The sequence below is a fragment of the Mixophyes fleayi genome, chromosome 2 (assembly GCF_038048845.1).
Source record: "Mixophyes fleayi isolate aMixFle1 chromosome 2, aMixFle1.hap1, whole genome shotgun sequence".
Taxonomy (NCBI): domain Eukaryota; kingdom Metazoa; phylum Chordata; class Amphibia; order Anura; family Limnodynastidae; genus Mixophyes; species Mixophyes fleayi.
The window spans coordinates 183657179-183682478 of NC_134403.1; the positions used below are offsets into that span (position 1 = coordinate 183657179).

Consider the following 25300-nt stretch of genomic DNA (forward strand, 5'->3'; position numbering starts at 1 on the left):
GTGACCGTAAACCACAAAGAATGGAGTTTTAGAAGATGACTCATGATACATGTTGTTATGAGCGAATTAAGCCCATGGAAGCAAATCTACCCAGTTGTCTTGGTTGGCTGAAGAGAACATCCTTATAAAAGTCTCAAGATCTTGATTGACCCTTTCGGTTTGTCCGTTTGATTGAGGATGGTAGGAGGATGAGAGTGATAATCGGATACCCAAGGTCTTACAGAGGGCCCGCCAGAATCTGGAAACGAATTGTACTCCTCTATCTGAAACAATCTCGGAAGGACATCCATGAATACGGAAGATTTCTTTGATGAAATAATCAGCCAGAATAGATGAAGAAGGTAAACCGGTCAAAGGAACGAAATGTGCCATCTTCGAAAATCTGTCCACCACTACCCAAATAGTATTGCAGTTTTTACTAGGAGGAAGATCAGTAACAAAGTCCATACTAATATGGGTCCATGGCTTGGAAGGAATGGGTAGTGGTTGAAGCAAACCCGATGGAGTTCTGCGGGGAGTCTTAAACTGGGAACACAAATCACACGCAGCCACAAAATCTTTGACATCTTTCCTCATAGAATGCCACCAGTAACTTCGAGAAAGAATTTCAAAGGTCTTGCGTTCACCAGAGTGTCCAGAAAAACGAGAAGAGTGAAACCACAAAAGGATTTTCTTCCTAAGAGCAGGAGGCACGAGGGTTCTCCCAAATGGTAGCACCTTAGTGGAAGAAGCAGCCAGAGAAACACATTTGGGGTCTAATATAGAGTGGTTGGGACCATCTTCAATGTCTGAGGACGTCACAAAAGCTCGAGATAGGGCGTCTGCTTTTTTATTTTTGGCAGCTGGTTTGAAGGTTATGATTAGTTCAAAACGAGAAAAGAAAAGAGACCATCTTGCTTGACGAGGATTCAAACATTGAGCAGACTGTAAATATGACAAATTTTTATGATCAGTAAAAATTGTCACAGGATGACGAGCTCCCTCCAACAAATATCTCCATTCCTCTAATGCTACTTTTATAGCCAGCAACTCCTTGTCCCCGATGGTATAATTCTTCTCCGCAGGCAGAAGACCCCGAGAGTAAAAGGCACAAGGATGGAATTTTTGTTGCTCCGATCTTTGGGAGAGAATGACTCCTAAACCAACATTAGAGGCATCTACCTCTAGGAAGAAGGGAAGCGTCACATCAGGCTGTCGAAGAACAGGAGCAGAGGAGAAGGACTCTTTGAGAAACTGGAAGGCTTGAAGAGCCTCAGAGGACCATTGTTTAGTATTGGCCCCTTTACGAGTTAGGGCCACAATAGGAGATGCAATCGAGGAAAAATCTTGAATGAAGCGTCTATAGTAATTGGCAAAACCTAAAAAACGCTGAATTGCACGAAGAGTAGTTGGCTGAGGCCAATGTAATACAGCATTCACCTTTACTGGATCCATCTGAAGACCAACTCCGGAGACAATATATCCCAGAAATGGAATCTGGGGCAACTCGAATGAACATTTTTCTAACTTGCAGAATAATGAATTTTTCCGGAGTCTGGAAAGGACCTCTGCCACATGTTGATGATGAGAAGGCAGGTCCTGCGAAAAGATCAATATGTCGTCCAGATAGACGACGACACAAACATATAACAAGTCCCGGAAGATCTCATTAATGAAACCCTGGAAAACAGCGGGGGCATTACATAACCCGAAGGGTATTACTAAATATTTATAATGCCCGTCTCTGGTGTTGAAAGCTGTCTTCCATTCGTCACCGGACCTGATTCGAATTAAATTGTAGGCACCACGAAGATCCAACTTGGTAAAGATACGGGCTCCCTTGATACGATCAAATAACTCAGTAATTAATGGAATGGGATACCGATTTTTGATAGTTATGGCGTTAAGTCCACGGAAATCTATGCAGGGGCGTAATGACCCATCCTTCTTTTTTACGAAGAAAAACCCTGCTCCAGTGGGAGAGGTAGAAGGTCGAATAAATCCTCGCTGGAGATTCTCTTGGATGTATTCAGATGTAGCTTGAGTTTCAGGTAACGAAAGTGGATACACACGTCCCCTGGGAGGAGTCTTGCCAGGTTGAAGATCAATCGGACAGTCCCACGAACGATGAGGAGGAAGACGTTCAGACTGAGTTTTATCAAATACATCGGCAAAGGAAGCATACTGAGGAGGAAGTCCCGGTGAACAAGGTGAAATGGAGGATTGCTGTATTTTGAGAGGAACGACTTGAGAGAGGCAACGATGATGACATTCAGGCCCCCAAGACGTAACTTGAGGAGTATGCCAGTCAATCTGAGGAGAGTGACGTTGAAGCCATGGAAGGCCTAATACAATAGGACTGGTTGTAACAGGAAGAATTAAAAATTAAATTTCTTCCTGGTGTAATACACTAATTTGAAGGGTTACTGGAGACGTATTCTGGGTGATGAGACCATTAATAATGCGTGATCCATCGATAGCAGTCACAGTAATAGGTATTTTCAAAGTAATCACTGGTAGGGACCATTGATTCACGAGGGATTTAGAAATAAAGTTTCCTGCAGCTCCAGAGTCAATAAGTGCTTGGGACTTAAAGGATTTGGTAGCAAAGGAAACTGTAACATCAAAAGCACAAACTTTTAATTTCGTAGAACATGGAGAGGACTCCAGGGACCCTAACTTCACCTCTCCAGAACTGGTTAGGGCCTGGCATTTCCCGATTTTTTTAAGGCATGAATTGAGCATATGAGTAGAATCAGCACAATAGATATAAAGTCTATTTTTTACTCTTCGGTCCCTCTCCTCTGAAGTTAATTTGGGGCGACCTATCTCCATGGGTATCACCGGAGATGAAACTGGGCGAACTTGAGGGCTTGAGCGAAGAGGTGCTTTAAATGAAGTTGTTTTTTTAGACTCTCTTTCACGAAATCTCATGTCTACACGGTGGCAAAGAGAAATCAAATCTTCTAGAGAAGTAGGAAATTCTTGAGTAGTCAGTGCATCTTTAATTTTATCAGAAAGCCCCTGCCAGAAGGCGGTAATTAACGCTTCAGTGTTCCACTGAAGTTCAGAGGCTAATATCCGAAATTGAATGACGTACTGGCCTACAGTACGAGAACCCTGACGTAGATGGAGGATGCTGGATGCAGCGGAAATAACACGACCAGGTTCATCAAATACACTTCGAAACGTGGAAATAAATTTGGCACTATCCTGTAATAATGGATCATTTCTTTCCCACAGAGGGGAAGCCCATGCGAGAGCTTGTCCGGAAAACAAGGAAATGAGATAGGCCACTCTGGAACGATGAGTAGAGAAATTGTGAGGTTGAAGCTCAAAATGAACTAAGCTTTGATTTAGAAAACCCCTGCATGTTTTGGGGTCTCCATCATATTTTGACGGAGTAGGCAGGTGAAGCGTGGAAGCAGTAGACACCTGGGATGGCACTGGGGAAACGGAGGAAGGCACAGGAGCATCAACAGTAGCTGTGACATCCTGCACAGACGCTCCCTGGGAGGCCAACGCCCGGTAACACCGAGCAAATGTCGCTGGCGAACATCCTGCTGTTCAATACGGGTAACCAGATGCTGCAGCATCACTTTAGCTGTAGGTTCCGTACCTGGGTCTGTCATGGCCTGATCTTACTGTCACGGGCACTAGGAGTCTTTACCCAGGGATCACCAGGTGATGGACTTACCAGAGTAATATAGCTGGTACTATGGTTCTCTGGTAGCAGGGTGACAACGGAACAGGAGAAACAGCAGATGGTGAGAGAATGCTCAAGGGAAGTCTATGACTAGCAGCAACTGGTAATGAGTAGATGAATGTACACGAGGAACCAGATGGACAAGGAAACGTGAGGAGAGTCAGTGGTCTGCCTATAGCAAGTTGTACCACTGCTATAGTGAGGAGGAATGTCCAGGAGTAGCGAGGAGGTAGTGAGAGTCAGCGGTTTGCGTATAGCAAGTTGTACCGCTGTCTATAGTGAAGGAATGGAATCCAGGTGAAAGTAGGTAACGGGGAAGTCAGTGGTCTGCGTATAGCAAGTTGTACCACTGCTTATGTGAGAGGATACTTGAAACTGGTGTCACAGGGAACAGGAGTCAGTGGTCTGCATCAGCAAGTTGTACCACTGATATATATATATATGTGAGGAGGGGCACGAGGAGATGAATGTAAAGCAGAGTATACACGGGGTACACAGAACTTGATCCCACGATGATATCCACAATACAACGATAACTGACAAGCACTGCTTGAAGTATACAAAGTCACAATAGCTATCCAGGCAATAGGAAACAAAGTCAATGGTAACAATAGGTTCAGTGGATAGGAGGCTCCGGAGGAGAACACAACTCAGTCCAGATGGATATGCAATACAAAAGCAAAGTCAATGGAAAGTATGCATACCGCGGTTCAGGAGAGCAGGCTGTCAGAGAGACGTGCAGGGATACCTGAACGGCTGAAGGCCGGCAGGAGGAGAGACCACTGGAGGGTGGAAGCGGTAATCAGGTTGGTGCAGCGCATGGCAGGTAATCCAGAATCAACGAAGCAATACTCAGGAAGCAGTAGTAAGTGAAACTGGAAACATGATGAACACGGAAAAGTTGAGGCTGTCTGGTATCCAGTAGTAGTGGTGGAGGCAGCGTAGAGAAGGCACGCTGAACACGGGATAGTAGACGCGGTCTGGAACCCTGTAGTAGTGACGGAGGCAGCGGAGAGCTGACACGATAAACACAGGAGAGTTGAGACGATCAGGAACTCTGTAGTAGTAACGGAGGCAGCAGATAGGAATCAGCTGAGTGCAGGCACGATGAACACAGGAGAGTTAAAAAGAACAGGAGTCCGGTAGTAATAGCAGATAGGAATCAGCTGAGTGCAGGCACGATGAACACAGGAGAGTTGAAGTGGTCTGGAAACCACAATAGCAGTAAACAGGAATCAGCAGGAGCTGAATACACGAGGAACACCTTCAGAGGCTCATGGGGAATGAGACTCCAAGATCAGGCAACCAGGTAATGATCACAGGTGGTTTAAATAGGGAGGGTTGCCTGATCATCCAATCAATTAAAAGCAACAGGTACTGAAGGTTTGATAAGGGCTGCACATGCGCAGACCCTCAGGATGGCGGACGGCCACGGTTCCTGAACACACGGGAAATGGCACTCACAGTCCGGTTAGTGACAAGCAGCTTGTGATCCAGTTTGCAAACATCTTGTCCCCAGACTTCAGGATTGAATGACTGCACTGGATCCAGAGCGCCTGCGATAAGTAACGGCTGTATTTACTATTACTTCGCTTGAGCATATTATTCTACTTATTGCGAATAAATCTTTGTGCTTTGGAAACACAAATCAAGGTTCGACAATCGTTATTGTTTAGCGACAATACGCACTTAACAATTTGGGGGCTCGTGAGCTTTGGAGGTTTCGTTGCCGACGATACACAAGACCAACGGATTTCGGTTCCTCAACAAAGGGTGGAGACGCGTCATAAACGGGTAAGAACGCATTGTGTTCAAAACCTGAATTTTACTCTGTGTTGCGAAACCGAATGTCCGTTTTGCATTATCTAGGGCACGCTAACTAGAGCCTAGGGACAAAAGAGAAAACTGTTTCTTTTTTCTGTCATTGTGCGTTTTAACTGTATTGCATTGCTTAGCATATGTGTATTTCCTGCTGTGCGTACGCGAACTTCCGGTAGATTTGCCACGTGGTTAAACAATCGTCTTGATAGTTATTATATGTGCATAATATAATTACTTGTGAAAACCTCTGGGACATTATTACTATTGTTGGGAATTCTTTTATTTTCTGCGCAGAAAAGGTGTATGTCGTGTGACTTGTTGACTTTAAATACACTAAGGTTTTATCTATTGCAAAATAGAGTGTCAGTTGCTGTTTGACGAGGCAGGTGCCCAACTGGTGTACGGTATACAAGGCAGGTATACCGGGGGGCGGAAACTGAATAAGTTTTCGCGACGTGCACCCAAGGGTAATTGCATCGCTTACGGATTAGCTTTAAGCGTTGTGATTGCACCGCACGGCAAGGAAAGCCATGATTGTGACTTGGGAGTAACGGGGAGGAATTACGTTGGTAAGGCTGGTAATTGACTTTACCGGATGCTACCAGTTGTAATAAACTCAACAGATTTTGTTGGAGAGTCAGGGGTGATCAGGAAGCTGATAACCCTTTAGTCCGCATTGATATTTCTGTATGAGGGGTCCTTGTTTAATACAAGAGGAAGCGAGTGGACGCGGCTTGTAGCAAATACGTCCACAGGCCGGTAAAATATCTCTAGCGGTAGTGTTGAAAATTAGTGGCTGAATATTGTGTTATTTCTGGAACCCTATTTTGTGGCAGAATATTGTGATATTTCTGGGACCCTATTATTCAATATGGGTGCTAAGCAAACACTAGAGAAGGCCAAGGTACTGCCTAAGGAAGGTCCTATTGGTTCAGCGAGATTTCTCATGTGTAAGAAATATGGTGCATACGCAACTGCGTATTGCGACACATGGGTCAAGATGACCAAAGGTTGTGATAGGCCTTTCCCAACAATAGGGAGTTTTAATGCAGAGGTACTAAATACTGTAAAAGATAAAGTATGGTTGATTACCTCAACGAAAGTGAGGAATAAACATAATGATTGTTTAAAATTGTGGCAAATGGAACGTAACACGTGGCAGAGCAGCGAATGCAAACCGGAAGTAGGCGTGGCGAAAAGCGCGCGCAAGGCGGGTGTAACCGTTGGGAAGCGTGGCGAACTCAGCGCAAGCGCGCAAGCGCGCCCCCGTGACCTTATGTGGCGGGAGGGGTAAGTACAGCCGTTGTTAAAACTGAAAATAGAAAAATTGCTGAGTTGTATCCTGTTTTAAGCCAGTTTAAATCAAGTGTATCTGAAAATGAAGATGAACCCACTGTGATTTCGGCCATTGCCCATGCCGTTAGTGTACTAGAGGCTAAGCGCAAGTATGAGAAAATGGCTGAGATAGGTGAGAGTAGCGTGATCACTAGGAGTGAAAGCGTTCTAAATCTAGAACCAGCAAATCCTGTAGTGTCCCCTGAAGTCAGTGTACCAGAGGGTGCGTTCCCAGTCCGCACAATATCAGTTCCCAATGGGAAACCGGATAAGGATGGTGTAGTTCCTTTAAGAAATGTTACAATGCATTGTCCCTGGACTAAATAAGAATTACGTTCCATTATGACTGAATTCCCAGATCCTAGAAAGGAGTTAGCTAAATGTCAGAAATTTGTTAAAGACTTAGGAAATGCCCACGAACCAACCAATAAGGATTGAAGTGTAGTGTTGAGGACGTGTCTTCCTTCCAATACTAACATACAAAAATTTATTGGAGATTGTTTGTTGGAGGAAGATGACACCTTGACTGATGAGATTAACCAAAAGAATATAGAAAGAATTGTCAAACACTTAGCCATATATTTTCCAGTAGTGGTAAATTGGAGTAAGATTTTCACCATAAAACAAAAAGACAGTGAAACTGCAGCTGATTATTTTGGTAGAGCTCTTGCATCAATGACACAGTTTACGGGGGTATCAGATATAAGGGAAAACCCACATCATAGGGAAGTAGCGGTAACAGTGCTGATGGATGGTTTAAAGGAAAATCTAAAAACAAGAGTTCAAACCTCAACCCCTGGTTAGAGAGGCAGCACGGTAGATTCTCTTAGAGAAGTTGCTGTGGAACATGACAAAAATATCTTTAGGAAAAGGGAAGAAAAGAGTGACAAGTTGATGACGGTGAGTATACAGGCATTAGGGGAAATGCATACACGACCACCAGCATATAACCCACATAACGGGAAACGCAGAATGTTCAGATGTTACAATTGCAAAGAAGAAGGACATATGAGAAAAGATTGTACAAAGGGAAGGTATAATCCTAATGAAGGGTCACATAGATATCCTCCAAGGAGGGATTCACATAGACTAGAAGACTCACATTTACCTGCGCTTATTACAGCAGCAAATGCTGCGTGGGAAATCAATAGTCAGCGCTAGGGGTCAGGTCATACCTGTAGTCTACAGCCAGTGAGGTTAACTGAGAGTCAGAGTAAAGAACCAAAAATGATAGTTGACATAGCTGGTAGGAAACAAACTTTTCTTGTAGATACAGGGGCGGCCCGATCTGTGATAACCTCTCCTTTCAATCTACAGGTGACCAGTAAAACTATTCCAGCTATGGGGGTAACGGGAAAAGTGTTACATTATCCTCTAACTAAACCCGCTGAAGTTACTATCGGGCCTCTGCATACTAAGCATTCGTTTCTCTTGGCTGCAGCGGCTCCTACTAACTTGCTAGGGAGAGACTTGTTATGTAAAATGGGATCTGTCATATACTGTACTTCTGATGGTTTGTTCTTAGATATACCGGAGAAGGTCGCACATGAGGTACAGGATATATTGGACACCCCTCAAAGGTTAATGTTACACTCTCCTGTTATAGAACAAAGTCCATCTCAAGTAAAGGGGATATTGCTTGAAATATCAGGTTCCCTATGGACCAGAGATGGACAGAACACTGGACTGATGGCAAACGTAGCCCCTGTCATGGTCAATCTAAAAAGTGGTAGGATAGCTCCTAAAATCCCACAGTATCCATTAAAACCGGAGGTGGAACTAGGGGTATATCCTGTTATTGAGAGGCTGTTACAACAAGGGATTTTAATTCGTACAGCCAGTACAGCAAATAGTCCCATTTTCCCTGTGAAGAAGAATGGGGGGAGGGGCTATAGATTAGTCCAGGACTTAAGGGGAATTAATAAAGTTGTTGAGAGCCAATTCCCCGTAGTGCCGAATCCAGCTGTCATCCTCATGCAGATTCCACCGTCTGCCAGTCATTTTACTGTCATTGATCTATGTTCTGCTTTCTTCTCAATCCCTCTTCACCCTGACTGCCAATACCTTTTTGCATTCTCCTACAGGGGAGTGCAATACACATGGACCAGACTACCCCAGGGGTTCATTGACAGCCCCAGTATTTTCTCCCAAGCCTTACATGACTGTTTGCAATCCTTTCAACCCCACAATGGGTCTGTTCTAATTCAATATGTGGACGATTTGTTGTTGTGCTCTGATTCTTTTATGTCATGTTTACATGATACTAAATTATTGTTGCTTCATCTTTCACAAACAGGGCACAAGGTGGCAAAGGATAAATTACAGCCATGTCAGACTAAGGTCAAATACTTAGGAAACTGCCTCACTAAGGGGCTAAGACACCTGACAACCGACAGAATTGAGGCCATACAACACATGACTCTGCCGCAGAGCCAGAAGCAGATTCGTACTTTCTTGGGGATGTGTGGATACTGTAGGTCCTGGATCCCAGGTTTTTCTATTCTGGCATTACCATTGCAGGAGCTAGTCTCTTCCTCAAAACCAGAACGTGTTGTACACACAGAAGAGTCAGAGCAAGCGTTCCTTAATCTTAAAGATAGTCTGACTAGAGCACCTGCATTGGGAATATCTGATTATGAAAAGCCTTTTGAGCTATTTTGTACAGAAGCTGATGGTTGTGCAGCAGGTGTCCTCGCACAGAAACATGGTGACGCTAGCAGACCGGTACCATACTACAGTGCACAATTAGACAATGTGGCAAGTTCACTCCCAGCATTTCTCAGAAGTGTAGCAGCAACAGCTCTTCTGGTGAGTAAGAGCGAGGACGTAGTATTAGGACATAATTCAACTATCTATACACCCCATGCTGTATCAGCTCTGTTAAATTCAGCCCAAACCAGACATGTTTCTTCAGCTAGATTCACAAAGTGGGAACTAGCCCTGATGGCACCATCAAACATCACCATCAAACGATGTAGCACCTTAAATCCAGCTACATACCTTCCGTATGTGTCTCTAGAGACACAAAGGGTGGGAGGTGAGGAGACCCTGGTTGATGATGAGTTAGGCAAGAATACTGACACGCATGATTGTATGGAACACCTGAATCAGACCTTTACTGCAAGGCCCGACATACGTGACACCCCCTTAGAAAATGTAGATTTTACGTTTTATACAGACGGAAGTTGCCATAGACAGACAGAGACAGGAGAGCTATGTACTGGTTACGCTGTTGTAGACGATCAGGATGTGGTAGAAGCTGAACCCCTTGGCCCACCTCACTCAGCCCAGATGGCGGAACTAGTAGCACTAAGGAGAGCGTGTGAATTGGCAGAGGGTAAATCAGCCAATATATATACTGACTCTAGGTACGCCTTCGGGGTAGTGCACGATTTTGGGGCCCTTTGGCGTCTTAGAAACTTTACGACAGCAGCAGGTACACCAGTGGCACACTCACAACACATAAAAGGACTCCTGACAGCAATACAGTTACCCAGAACAGTAGCCGTCATAAAGTGCAAAGCCCATACCTTTGAAGAAGACCCAGTGTCATTGGGCAACAACAGGGCAGACGAAGCTGCTAAATGGGCAGCAGGGCAACCTATGACTGTATCGACTGAGACTATGATGGTTTTTCAGACATTAGACACGCAGAAATTAATTGAAATGCAAGATTTGTGTTCCCTGCAGGAAAAGGCGGTCTGGAAGGCGAAGGGATGTGGTCAAGAGTCCTCAGGACTCTGGAGGGATGGACAAGGTAAGCCTGTAGCTCCCCTAACATACTATCCAAGCCTGGCTGAAGCAGCACACGGCCTGACTCACCTGGGTAAAGAAGGTATGTGCAAACTGGTGAGAGCATACTGGTGTGCTCCCGGATTTTCCTCTCAGGCTGGTAAGAAAGCAATGTCATGTCTTACTTGTTTGAGGAAAAATGTTGGGAAAACTATTCCAACTGAGCCATCCCACATTCCTCCTACAGACGGACCTTTTCAGGTAATACAAATTGACTATATCCAATTACCACCGTGCAGGAATTTAAAGTATGTGTTAGTGTGTATTGATGTGTTTTCCGGTTGGGTAGAAGCATATCCGGCAGCCACTAATACTGCTGTGTTCACTGCAAAGAAAATTGTACAAGACTTTGTGTGTAGGTTCGGTATCCCTAGAATCATTGAAAGTGATAGGGGTACCCATTTTACTTATGATATCTTCCAAAATATGTGTAAAATCATGGGAATCGGTAGCAGACTTCACACCCCTTACCGACCACAAGCCAGTGGTAAGGTGGAGAGAGTAAACGGTACTATAAAGAACAAGCTTAGTAAGATAATGGCTGAAACTGGGTTGGCATGGCCTGAGGCTTTGCCGTTGGTCCTCCATAGCATTCGAACCACTCCTAGACCTCCTCTTAATCTGTCCCCCTTTGAGATACTGTTCGGACGACAGCCTCATTTGATCGTGAGTCCACAAGACGACTTGAAGTGTAATAATGAAGTGACTGTACAATATCTTATTAGAATGAGCAGACAGCTAAAACAACAACAACAAAAACTAAAAATGCTGTCACCTGGTATGCCAGAAACGAACTGTCATGATATTGAACCTGGAGACTATGTTATGATCCGCAATTTCTTACGTTCAGGTTGTTTAACAGACCGTTGGGAAGGCCCGTACCAAGTGCTGCTGACCAGTACTACATCACTGAAGGTTGCAGAGAGAGACACTTGGGTCCATTGCACCCACTGCAGGAGAGTCCATAATCCGGAGAAAGTGCAAGATAAAACTAAGACGACGACATAGAGCTGTCACTTGTGAGCCTGTTCCGGGAGACCTAAAACCTGCAGTCGAGACACCTGAACCAGAGACGTTGCCTCAGAACTATCTTTCCAGCAATGGAGTGGCGGTTTTTGTTTTTCTTTTGTTCCAGAATTTTCCTTGTTTTTATTCTTTCTAGGACATTCTATTTTTGTGAAGGAGGATGGAGGACGGAGGAGAGTTCTGGGAGTGATACGGATGAAATGGAGGCCGAAGAAAAGTTAATAGGATACTCAGAGCAGCCCATTATCAAACTTGGTCCAGCGGTTATGAAAAGGTCTGCTAGCTCAGGAACTCGGAGGCAGTGTGAGGGGCTATTGTCTGATGAGTATTGTATCTGCAAGTTCTGTGACTCCCTAGTTGAAGAGAGATGCATCCAACGATGCCAGTCCCCCAGTACTCTAAATATAGGCGGGCATCCTTTGGAGGATTATCACTCCCTGGTGGGTAAGGTGCTAAACCAAACCGAGTGTTGGGTGTGCTCTCACGTGCCTCAAGGGCAGCATAATATAGGACTAGTGCCATTCCCTCTAAACATATCTGAAGTACTCGAATTGAGGGGTGGGAGGCCCATAGACGGGAGATACAATAACACAAGGTCCCCTAGTCTGACGCTTCAACAATACTCCATAGGCAGATCTTTGCTGTGCCTAAATATATCTCATGCAAAGCGCCTGGAGAATTGGGAGGCTGACCTATCAGATCAGACAATGGCTCGCCACACTCATTTTAGAGGGAAACTCACAAGGTCACTACTAGGCAGGAATGTTGATGGAAGTCACAAATTAGGGCATATAACCAAACATAAGAAGGTATCCATTAGAAAAGTCTCTACAGATAAATGTAAAAATGTCATTAATGTCGACACGTGTCTAGAACAAATGGAGACACTAGGCATGGGTAGTTTTATCAAAACTCTGTGTGATATAATTCATGGGCATACTGCTCCTTATGTTCTCCCTGATGATGTGTATTTTGTTTGTGGGAGGAAAGCTTATTCCTGGGTGACTCCGAGCTCCAAAGGCTTGTGTTTCTTAGCTCAACTGGTTCCTGAAATCATGACTATTACTCATGAAGAAATGGTTGGTATTCACAAGACTACATCACCACCATACATACACACACAGTATGAACACCGTGGCAAGAGATATATGATTCCTGGTGAGGAACCCATAGCTACAAAATTGATTAGTGAAACTGCTGGTTTCCAAGTTATGGTTGCTCTAGAACTCACCAGGACCGCTCGGGGAACATTAAACTTTAAATATATCCAAGACCTAGCCAAATTAATAGATAATATCACCGAGATGTATGATGACACTTTCAGGTATACTGGAAGGGAGCTACAAGCGTACAAGAAGGAGTTGGTGCAACATAGACTGGTACTAAATTATCTCACCTCTATTACTGGTGGGTACTGTGTGACACTGGCCACCCAGTTCGGTGTCAAATGTTGCACGTACATTACTAATAATACGGATGACCCTAAAGAGGTTATAGACCGGAAGATGGATGAAATTTTGCAGCTGAAATGGGAATTTCGAAAGAGCTATAATTCTTTGTTATATGAGGTCGGGGAAAAGGTGGCGGGTTGGTTCTCGTGGTTGAACCCTGTGAAATGGTTCTCCGGTCTGGGGGAGTGGGTACAGGAAATGGTTGCTAGTGTAGGTAAGCTCCTTCTCCTTATACTGGGTGTCATCTTAGCAATTGGTTTAGTTGTCAAATGTGTTCCTACTGTGTTGAAGTGTGGAAAGCGGTCTCATAGGAGTAACACTGAGAAAGAGACTGAAAGGGTGGTACCAGATACCGAGATCCTGGTCTGTGAAGAAGTATTGTATAAACCTGAACTTGAAACGGTGATTGGGTATAGTTTAGTACACTATCAAAGGGTGGAGCTGTCGAAGTCAGCTTATCGGATAAAGTCATTTCAATTAAAGTCTAGCAAACTTGGTTGTCTTTGTCTGAAAAGATGCGTATGGTACACATTGACATACAAGGGCACGCTACGGCGTGAAAGGGCGTACGCATCCACTACACGTGGCAGCAACAGTAATTGGTCTTTTACCATACATTCGCACAAACACGCATACTTATAAAATAGTATACATTAATGGTAGTTGCAACACATAGTCAGTTATGTCAAAATATAGTAGTATTTATATGTTATATTAGAGTTACATGCATATTAGTGAAATACACGGAACAGGTTGCAGGAATCACATCATGAGTGGTATCATAATGAACCTCGTTACATATCCTACAGTTTGGTTCACTCTGCGAGGGAATCGCAGAGTGCATACGCAAGTTATGAATGATAGGGAATTAAGACTAAGGAATCTTGGCGGGAAGAGCAGAGCATACCCCCTGGAGAGGTGACCCCCTCCTTTGGATTCCTTAGGATGAACCAGCCAATGATTGACAACCCCTTGGACATTCCTGAGACCTGGACCAATAGATGCAAGCTATACCATCTCCATTGTATTACTGTATTTGATTGTGTATATAAGCAGCAGCTTGTAATCCAGTTTGCAGACATCTTGTCCCCAGACTTCAGGATTGAATGACTGCACTGGATCCAGAGCGCCTGCGATAAGTAACGGCTGTATTTACTATTACTTCGCTTGAGCATATTATTCTACTTATTGCGAATAAATCTTTGTGCTTTGGAAACACAAATCGAGGTTTGACAATCGTTATTGGTTAGCGACAATACGCACTTAACACTATCTACCTAACTAAATAATAGCAAGGAAGGGAGGGGGTTTGTACTATACCTCATCAAAGTGTCTCACTTTTATATAAATGTATTTATACACTGTCCACCACATGTTTCCTTTTACCCAATTAAGCAAATCTCTAACTTCATTATATACTATTTCAATCCATATCTTGGGGGCTAAGTTCTCCATAGAGAATACTATGGACACAGGATATTCTAAAGTAACAAGAGCAAACATTTTTAAGACTGTTATACTGTTGGTATTTTACTCAACAACCTTTTCAATACTTAGGACACTGTGTTTTATGTGCCCTCTTCAGTTACAGTAGAAACAGTTAAAGGCTGATTCGCCTCACATATCATTGGTTGTACATGTTCCCTGAATATATTCCATCCTCTTCCAATGGTTCCCTGTAATTCTGAAGCTTGTTCTACATTAAGACAAATACCGTATTTCCCCATGAATATGACGCTCCACTGTATAAGACGCACCTGTAAAAATCATGTGAAAAAATTCAGGATCATTTTTTCACAGAGTAACTGTGCAGCATGTACAGAGAGGAGAGACGGAGTTCTAACGCTATTGTCAATTCTGCCTTACCCTGTCAGATGCTTCCTCTGTCCAGCAAAGTCTTTTTTCTTCTGTCCATTCTGATCCTGATGCTGGAAAGTCCTCTTCCTCTTCGCGATGACCGGATGTCCAATCAGGACTTTGACAAGGTCCTGATTGGAAAAACGCCAAATGCAGAAACCGGAAGTGTGAGTTCCAACTGCGGCTCACGCACCACATCCAGTCATCGCGAAGAGGACTGTAAGCGACTTTCCAGCATCAGGATCAGAACAGACAGAAGAAAGAAGTCTTTACCAGACAGAGGAATCATCTCACAGGGTAAGCGCTACTACCCCTGTATAAGACGCACCCAGTTTTTAGATACAAAATTTTGGTGAAAAAGCTGCGTCTTATACATTGGGAAATAGGCTATAATATATGTCTGACAATAATTATTTACTTTACTGATTCTACAATATTTGCTCTGATATTGCAACTACAATGAGCTTAATTTAATTACAATACTTTCTGTATCAATTGTTTCACTAAACTTAAATTACCTCTCTTCTTACATTGAGTTACTTAATTGTCAATAAATATACACTAATACCAATGTTTTCTCTTTTCTCAATAATATTGCATAGTTAGAATTCTCAAAGAGATATTGTCTATGAAACTGTCACACCTACAAACTTTATCCCTAAAACACCATGGAAGGCCACCCAGCGGATGCGATATGTTTTTCCACTTGATGGATGGGTGACAGCATGCCTCCAGATTGTGTCTATCTCTGATTTGCGTTCTTCTCGAAACTTGAGAATAGTTAAAGGAGGAAACATACTCTGCACCTTTATACAGTATTAGGTTGGGGAAAGCAATGAAAATAAAATGTTCACACAGAAATACCAGATACATTAATGAAATTCATCATTTTTCTTTTTTTTTTCAGTCAACAATAAAATTGAATTTGTGTTTACGCATTTATATTGGTGACAAGTAGGTGAAGATTAGTATATTCTGTACAGTTATGCAACAAAATAGTGGAGGCTCTAAAACTGCATAGAAATAAAGCACGGTACAAAAATGTCAAAGTGATGCTGGCACAGCTCACACTCAAATAACAGTCATTTTAAAATATTGCCAGTTCTGCAAATGTAAATCTGTGGTCATTTTCATTCTAGAAGGATTTTTAACTTTTTAACACTTAATGACATAATGCATTATAGGAACAAAAAAACAGATCATAAAATAAAGTGAAGTATGTCATTTATATACCTTCAAACTATTGCAAAATGTTAACTCAAATAACTAACATTTAAATGTTTGTAATGCACATATATTTTTAACTAAAATTATCAATAAGATTAATGTATACACATGTTATGGGATTTTTTTTTACTAAGAACATTAATCTGTTTTTTTTCTTTTAAAGGGCCTGAAACCAATGGACCACAATGGACTTTCTGATCCATATGTTAAATTACATTTACTTCCAGGCGCCAGTAAGGTGAGTTCACTTTTATAGACCTTTTACTGTCTTCTTGATATTGTTATATTGTTATAATTGAAAATACCTTGTAATGCTTGAAAATCTAACTATTATAATGGTATTGTATCGATGAATGATTTATTAATTGAATCTTAAGTTTGAATCATCCTGTACCATGTTCTCACTTTTAACATTGTACTTAGTGGCAGGGGTATGATTTTACCCAGTGTCCATGCACAGTCAACGTTAAGGGTCTACTAAGTCTAGCTTGGGAAATTTATTTTAACCCACCCCCCTCAAAAAAAATCTTCTAGCATTCATGTCTTCTATGGCAAAATCCACCCCAAAAGGGCTATATTTGAAACAAGTTCACTGGTCTGACAAGTCTCAGTTTCTGCTGCTGGTAGTATAAGAATTTGTCATACATAAATTAATAAAGTGGACATTGAGTGCCTGATTCATTAAGGAACGTAAATCCATATATGTGTTGTATTTTACGTAAAATTGCTCTGCACATGCCCAGACCCGGGCTATATGCCAGTGAACGTAAGTGTGCACACAATTCATCTTTGAATGCAAAGGACACTCCTGACAGCATGCGATTTCAAAGGTGGAATGGGGGAGGAATGCAATGTACAGTAAGGGCGTGCCAAGGTAGAGTGCATGCACATCTGTCTTATTTAAGCTCTGGGCATCTCTCAGGTACGTGGTTTTTACGGTTTGCAAAGTACCTTTAGTAGAGCTGGTATATTGGGGTAAGGGGAAAATATGGCTCAGATCTGGACTATAGCCGAACTGACTGAAAATTGTAAGAGCTTTGGTGCCTCTGTTGTTTGAGTAATTAAAGAAGCTTCAAGTGGTGGTAACATTCAACCTTCAAAAGGCCTTTGTGTAATATTGGGCGACCGTTAATAGCAGCTGTACCAAAGGTTAATTGTGTGGGTCTAGGCACTTTTTGCAAATTGGTCCAGGAAATGTACTACCCATTCACACCCATCCCACGACTATTTAAAGGCAAAAGGCAGTAGCACTGAAATAAATGAGTTGCATAGCCATCCTGGAGTTGATTTTGGCTTGAATAATGACAAAAACTGTGGAGATCCCTGGCTGCTCAGAGCTATGCTTATTATTTTTACTAGACAGGATAGGAGTAATAGAGAAATCCCTCTGCAAATTGCAACATGCAATAGGAAATAGAATAGGAAAGAGACTCTCTTTTGCAAAACTGTTAAATACACTCCATCCCAACACCTGGATAGGCTGGCAATTTTGGTATTATACCATTGCATTATGTTGGTTCCAAAACAAAGAATATAAAAATAATAGTCTCTGTAAGACTAAGGACAATGAATTTGATTGATTATGCATCGATAGTATGCTAGGATTTCTAGTTCCCAATAGCTGGAACACCATAGGTTACCTAAGCCTAGATGGCTACAACACTGGGATGGCATTTAATGTTACTTCTGGCATTTGTAAGTGCTCTTACCACCCAGAACTGAAGTGAAATGATTTCTCTCCCTTGTCCCAAACCACTTCCAGAGGGGACCACAGCACTAGGCTTACGGCTTAAGGGATCTACCAATGCCCCACCCAGTAGAGGACATGAGGACATGTGTAGGGCCCAGAGGAGTACACTACAGACAGTTTTATATAAGGGGGATAGCATTTTTTTTCTACTGAGTAAGCATAGCTCCCTTATGAAATGCTGCAGTTACCAGCATTACACAATATTGCTGGTCACCACAACTTCATTAAGAGGTGCAGAAGCTCAGGGTTCCAGGGCATCCCTCTGTGTTAAAATACTTATTGGCTCTACCTTGCCAAGATTTCTCTGCATGTCAAATTTTATGCAGATATGTATTTATGTTCAAATTTCAGTGCAAGAAAAGCTGTCATTTATATCTAGACATAAAAAGACAGACTAGGGTGACTGCACAAGGCTAAAATATGACTCTAATTCAATTAATTATATGTTTGATTATATGGAACAAAAAGATACGATATGCCTATCAAAAATGATAAATGTTATGTTCTGAATATCATATTTAAAATGTTTATTTTTAGTAACTGGTATTTGCATATTTTATACACAATCATGTCATAAAAGAAATGCATGTACTTTTGAATTATTACATGTAAAAGATTAATATTATTGTCATAGAAATAAAGTTTGCCTCATATATAAAGGAGAAAAGAAAACAAATTAGTTAGTAAATACAGTTGATATTATTTAAAATCCTTTCACATACTGGAATTGCAAAAATAAAATCTTAAAGGTTTCTGATAACACTGGTCAACACTAGGTTTTCTTAAAACCGAGTCCACACGAACTCGGTACTTTTGCGCATCTGAATCGAGACAGAACGTCATCATTGCGTTGCCGGATCTCAAAGGGATTTTGGATTCCATAAGTACCTCCCTCTCCAAGAGATCCAGCGCCATTGCTCACACAGAAACAGGGGTAGCAGTGTTCTTGTCACTTGACAAAAATTGACTGCAAATGACTGGAAATGAATGTTATTGGGGTTAATAATAATGTAGGAACAAAAAAGAGCCAAATTATGTGATTTTAGAAAAAAAAAATAGGGATTTTAGAAAAAAATAGAGATCCAAAACCAAAACATGAAGTTAATCCAGATCCAAAACCAAAACCAAAACAAGGGGGTCAGTGAACATCTCTATTCAACACTCATTTTATTGCCAATCATAATAGAGTGATTTTTGGGTACCTTTGTGGTGCCGATTCCGAATATAATATCGGTTTTGCTAAATTGGCCTAATTTTTTAAATAATTGGTACCCCATTGAAAAACATAAAGATGCAAAGAAAATTTGTCAGACAAAACCTACTTACACATCACATTGAAATTGTCTCAAATCATACAAAAATAAACACATGAAATACATAATGGCATTTTATTCAGTATAATAACAGATAAACATAGTAAGCTGATTCAGATCATTAGAATTTATGCATAGTAAAATGCTATTTGTATGATTTTCTTTGATGTGGGTTATTAATACAATCACGTTGGAGGCTCCTGCAATAGTCTGCCATCATGTGTCTGTCCCATGTGCCTTGATATCTTTCCTCCATCACCTTTATATATTGATAAAACATCTAAAATCAACAAGATTATCCGGAAATCTGTGTAAGTGGCTATAGTGAAAGTGCACCTTTATGCTCATATTAGTGAGACATAACTGCACCAGGCAAAAGCTTCAACACCATTCAGAAATTTGGGGAAATTATAATCCTTGAAAGTTTACGAATTTGAGGGCCATCTAAGATTGCAGCTTTTAGTTTTTCCATACTTAGTCCAAAGAACAATCTACAAATATATTTGAAGCAATCAACATCTTTGTTCAAAGCCTTAACAAATTGTTCCATTAGTTCCAGCTTGACATGGAGTGGTAGGAGAATGATTTTTCCTTGTCAACCAATTTACTGGATTATTACTTGAAACACTCTGTATATACAGATTGTCACCACAACCACTCTGTATACAACTTGACTTATTTACACTAGCTACATGTATACCAATATACTACAAAAACACAATAGACAACGCAACTGCCAACTGTCAACTTGCGGAGTGAACACCTAGAATATTTGCGTATCTCACCTTATTAGAATGCACTGGTAGATTTCCATATGCACATGTTATGGCTAAGTTCTCTATTAATTTTGGGTATCCATTATCACAAGAACAAGAGCTGATTCAGAAAGACTACTTTAATTTTTGAATTCAGCAACCACATAACATGGACAGCTCCTTACCATGCCATTTTAAAATGCCTCAAAGTTACTTAACTTTAGGGGGCATATTCAATTACGTTTCCGGTCCGCGGGATCCTGCCGGAACGGGCCGCGAAGTTAATCCACGGTACCGCAATAACGTGGATTACCGCGGAACGGAATCCTAATTGAATATGCCCCTAAAAGTACACATCCAGATAGCCAGTGGAAGCTATTTCTCTTCAGCGCTGTTAAAAGTCTGTGGTGGATGGTGTGAGCCACAGGATTAATCAGATACCTCAGAAAATGTGACTGCTTATTGATTCTCCTTCTCACCAGCAGGAACCTCCAGAAAATAGCTGAACATTTAAAAGTTAGTTATAAAAGACATAGGGGTATATACTAAACTGCGGGTTTGAAAAGTGGAGATGTTACCCAAAGCAACCAATTAGATTCAAGCTGTCAGTTTGTAGAATGTACTAAATAAATGAAAACTAGAATCTGATTGGTTGCTATAGGCAACACCTCCACTACCCCATATACTCACTAATTATCAATGAATTGAACAAGAGACAATGGGGTAAGAGGAACTGTATCCAATGAAAAATCTTAGTGGGATCAGAGTAAAACATAAGCTAAAAAGGAACATGTTGAAATGGTGGGGTCTTTTATTTATTTATTGTTATATACAAAACAACATAGGTAAATAGACAAATGCAAGTACCAGAAGTGAAAAGGTAGAAGAAGGTAAAATGTTTTATCATTTCTTCCTGCAAAAAAGGAATATGAGATGCTCATCTCAGTCCTAATTAGCTACCAACTGTTCATGTTTTCAGGATTTCTTAAAGTATGCACAGGTGAATAAATCTATTTTTTGAGCGTCTCTGCCTTAACATACATAACATTCAATGCTAATTAAACATGATTAGTATTTTAATTTTGTTATTATATAGACAAAGACAATGTTGTCTTTGGTTGAAATATTTGAGAAAAGGAGAGTGATACCCAAAATATGTATTTGTCTGTTCTGAAGCTTTCACAGCTACAAGCCATGTTTATTTATAAAGTAACTAAATTTGTATATGATTGCAACTATTGTTCTAAACCATTGTACTAACAAACACTAACAGCCGCTAAACAGATATACATGGCACGCATCATCCTATTATAGTATAATTGTTATCAATGATATGTGAGTATATAATGTAAATTCATTAGAAAAGTATAGTATTCTGCAATGTTTAATGCTCCATCTCCCAAATAGTACATTTTAAGGAGGAAAATGATGGCACATATATTCCATTATGTCCAATGGTCAAGGAATTCTCCAAGGAAATGGTCTAGTTACTGTAGAGGTTACTCAATTAAGTACTGGACATGGTGTAGCGGTAGAAGACAGGAATAATCCAAAATGCAGATATACACTTATAGTCATTCACTAAACTTCCATATTTAGGTCAATCTATACAAATGGAGGAAACATTATGTTATATTTCATACCCGTTCAAGACCTGTCTGAAACATTACACACAAATTAGTTTACAATCAGAGCCTAACTAATGAGCATCTAAAACCCAGTTGACCTAATGCATTACTTTACTGTTTAATTGTAAGAAAACTTACTGTAGTACATTTGAGTGCATCAGATACCAGAGGCCAAAAGATTACAGTCAATATATTAGTGATACATTTCAGAAGCTTCAGAAGTAAGAAAAAAAAGAATGGGGTAATTTGGTGACTTAGATGAGCAGGGCATTTTATTTTGATGTACAGCTTCATGTACATCAAAATAAATTGTTCATTGATCGAATGCATGTGTATGCATTCGATCATTCCCCTATTCCATATTTTAACTGTCCATGTGCGTAGGCGATTTTTACAATAATTTGCATATATTTGGTATGAGAATTACGGTTGCGGGCATGCAGAAGTTAAAAAAAATATATAAATTGTACAGACAGGGCAGTTATGTTATAAAGCAGGAAGAAATTGATTTTGTGTTGCATTTACACATTTTTGCATGTTTATTAAAGATGTGCTCTGTTTTGCTTTTGGATGTGGTTTTATCTCTAAAACGTCTTTGTGTTCTAATTTTGTTGCAGGTATTGACCAAAAATGCTGAAATATTTTGGTTTTGGTTTTGGATCTAGATTTAATTAAAAATTGTGAACAATATGTAAAGTGATATGATTTTGAGCTGTTTTTGCTCCTATATTATATATATTTATAGCTTTAACATTAATTTACAGTCATTTACAGTCTATCTTCTAATGATTTCTTCACAACTGTCCAAATTTTCACTAATTTTGGGCAAAATCTGCAGCAGGCTGGCTGGCTAAAATTAGTGACAGAGTAGTGGCAAAAATACATGGCAGTTTACTAAAAGATACAATCACCATTTCTGCTTTCATTTTCTTTCAGTTCCATATCTCACATTATAAGTCAACGTTTCCGTCCTACATTTGGACCTTTGTCAAGACAACCACATAGAACAACAGAAAAAAGAAAATGTAGTTCATGATTCATCAAAAGGTGATAGTCTGCATATCTTGGCAAAATATATGAGGCAATGGCTCCCTTTTGCTCAATGAGGCACTCCAAGCAATATGCATTCCACCCTGGAACACATAACGGAAGTGCCAAAGCTAGAAGTACACAAACAGGTTTTCACTATAACAACCCAAGACAGCGAAAGGAGTCACTGGGACACCTGCCTGGCAGGTGTGTATTCCCCAATAGTACCTAAGACATGTATCAAGGAGGTGCAATAATGCACCTTCGCTATCAAATGCATACTCCAGAAGTATGCATTCCAATTTGGAACCCATTAACCGGAAGTGCAATGATACACTTCCTGTATAGCAATCGTTTGGTTGTATATTTTTCTGGTAATGACATTCACCGTCAGATCCGATTTTGGCCTGAAGAATCGATCCTGTTTTATATCTACTCAGAACCCCAAATCTTGAATCTGTCGGATTTCTCATAATCTTTATGCCCCTCAATATGTGAGTTTTTGTCCTCTTTCAAATTTGTGCGATCTCTTACCATTTACATACTAAGCCAGTAGTCCTCAAATGTTTTTAAGCTCTGCACAGGTCTTGACATTGTTTTTAGAATTAAAATTATCATTTTCCACACAATTAAATTACTCAAGCACCTGAATTAACATGATTAGTGGGAGCTCTGTAATTGTTTTATTGCATTTGGTTTTTATGAACTGAGCAATTCTTGTCACGCTGTTACTCCAATTTTCTTTTCAGAACAAGGAAAAAAATATACTAAAATTTCATAAAAAATACATTTCATTATTAACATATTAGTATCACGACATTTTAGCTGATGGTCTTTTAAGAACACAGTCACTTCAAAGAATCTCATTTAAAGTGTACAACTGTGACCTTTTCCCTACTATAGTGCTCAAACTAAAATCTACATTATAACTTGCCCACCGGTGTACTCCTGCAGTGAAATGGATATCAGACGCTTCAACCAGATTGGCGCCTACTTCTCCCATCCTTTATATCTGGCCTCCAGATATCCTGCCTGACTGCCATATACCTCCTCAAGTGTCGGTGTCTCCAGTACAGGAGAGCCTCCTCTTGTTTGTGTAACTGGGAATGTGCTGAGAACCTTCAACTGTGAGTAACACTAGTGAACTTTGAGCACTATTTTGCCTTTAAAGCCATTGCTGCTTTAAATTTTCACGCAAACTTGCCGAATAGTGGCAAATTCAAAAAAATGTAAGTTAATACATTTACCCCCTGGAGTCTCAAGAACACAAGATTGCTCCTTGTCCATGGAAAAAGTCAGCTACCAGAGCAGGGGCAGACTGCCAAAAACTCAATCCACTCTAGTCAAATCATCTCCCCACTGTGAGTTTTTGGACTACGATCTGGGAGAACTGCAGACCCTACGTGAATAGTTACCCATTCTCCCCCTATAGACACCCTCTCTGGGGTAAGACTGATTTCCCCCTGGGCCTCTCTGCCCTCTTCTGTCATATATTGTAACATACATTGTAAGCTTTCGAGCAGGGTTCTCTTACCTCTCTGTCTGTATGTATTACCTAGTATTGTCTTATTAATGTTTGTTCCCAATTGTAAAGCGCTACGGAATTTGCTGGCGCTATATAAATAAATGTCGATGATGATGATGATGATATATGGTTTGTTTGTAATGTTCAGTTCCTCGGTGACCTTCTCCATCGGGGATTGCTGCTCATCCTGGCCAGACCTCCGCCCTCAATTTTTTCAAATATATCCAGCTCAGATATTTTGTGGGATCTCTCCAGACAGGACCTATTCCCCATCGAGCAGTATTGTACCTCCTCTCCCCTCCAAAGAGGTATGATCTCCTCCTTATATAGTATACTCCTTGATGCTACTTTGGCTCCCGGTAACAGGCATGCAAACATGAGTTGGAATAAGAGAGGAATCTTACCCCCACCAGGAGGTGGACTATTGGGAAATTGTTAGGGAACAGGTCCACCTGCTCCATCTCCATGATGATTAAGCAAGTCACCTACAAAGTTTATTACAGGTGGCATTATACTCCTGCCAAACTTGCCAAACTTACCCTTCTAGCTCACCAGCTTGTTGGTGATGTCAAGTGGGCTCGTTTATACACATCTGGTGGGCATGCCAGAAAATCTCCTTCTTTCTGGGACCAGGCCAGGTCCTTTCTCTCTTCACTCCTCCCGTGCCCTGTCCGCAAGTATCCCTGGACTTTTTCTCCTCTGCTACCCACTCCAGAATGCTGATACGTACTCGGCAAAATTGACATCCCATATTTTGGCCTCTGCTCAATGTCTAATTGCTAAGACAAGGAAGCTGACGATCTGCCTTGCATTTCTGCTTTGAAGTCATAAATTTGGTTCATCACCCAGATGGAAAAAAAATACCGACCACTTACATGACAAGGACGATAAATTCCAGCAAATTTGGGCACCCCAGCTTTTCCTTTAATGTTTCTCTCCCCTCCCATCCTCTTTCATATGCCTTCTGTCCCCCGCCCTCTGTTCGGGTATTCCCCCTGCCTCATCCCACCAGCTGCTCCTTTACTAACAATGCCTCACGTTTCTTTTTTTTTTTGCTTTTACTTGCCTGAGGAAAAACTTTCTACAGGTGACTAGTCTAGCAATTG

General features: G+C 41.1%; 1 protein-coding gene across 3 annotated transcripts in view; it reads left to right on the forward strand.

The window, feature by feature from the left end:
- Positions 1-25300, forward strand: part of DOC2B (double C2 domain beta) — a 595594-nt gene that overhangs the window by 261731 nt on the left and 308563 nt on the right. For all 3 annotated transcript variants that reach the window (XM_075195056.1, XM_075195057.1, XM_075195058.1), the window contains one exon: positions 16358-16432. In XM_075195056.1, coding sequence (XP_075051157.1) covers positions 16358-16432 — 75 coding nt within the window. The remainder of the gene's footprint in view (positions 1-16357; positions 16433-25300) is intronic.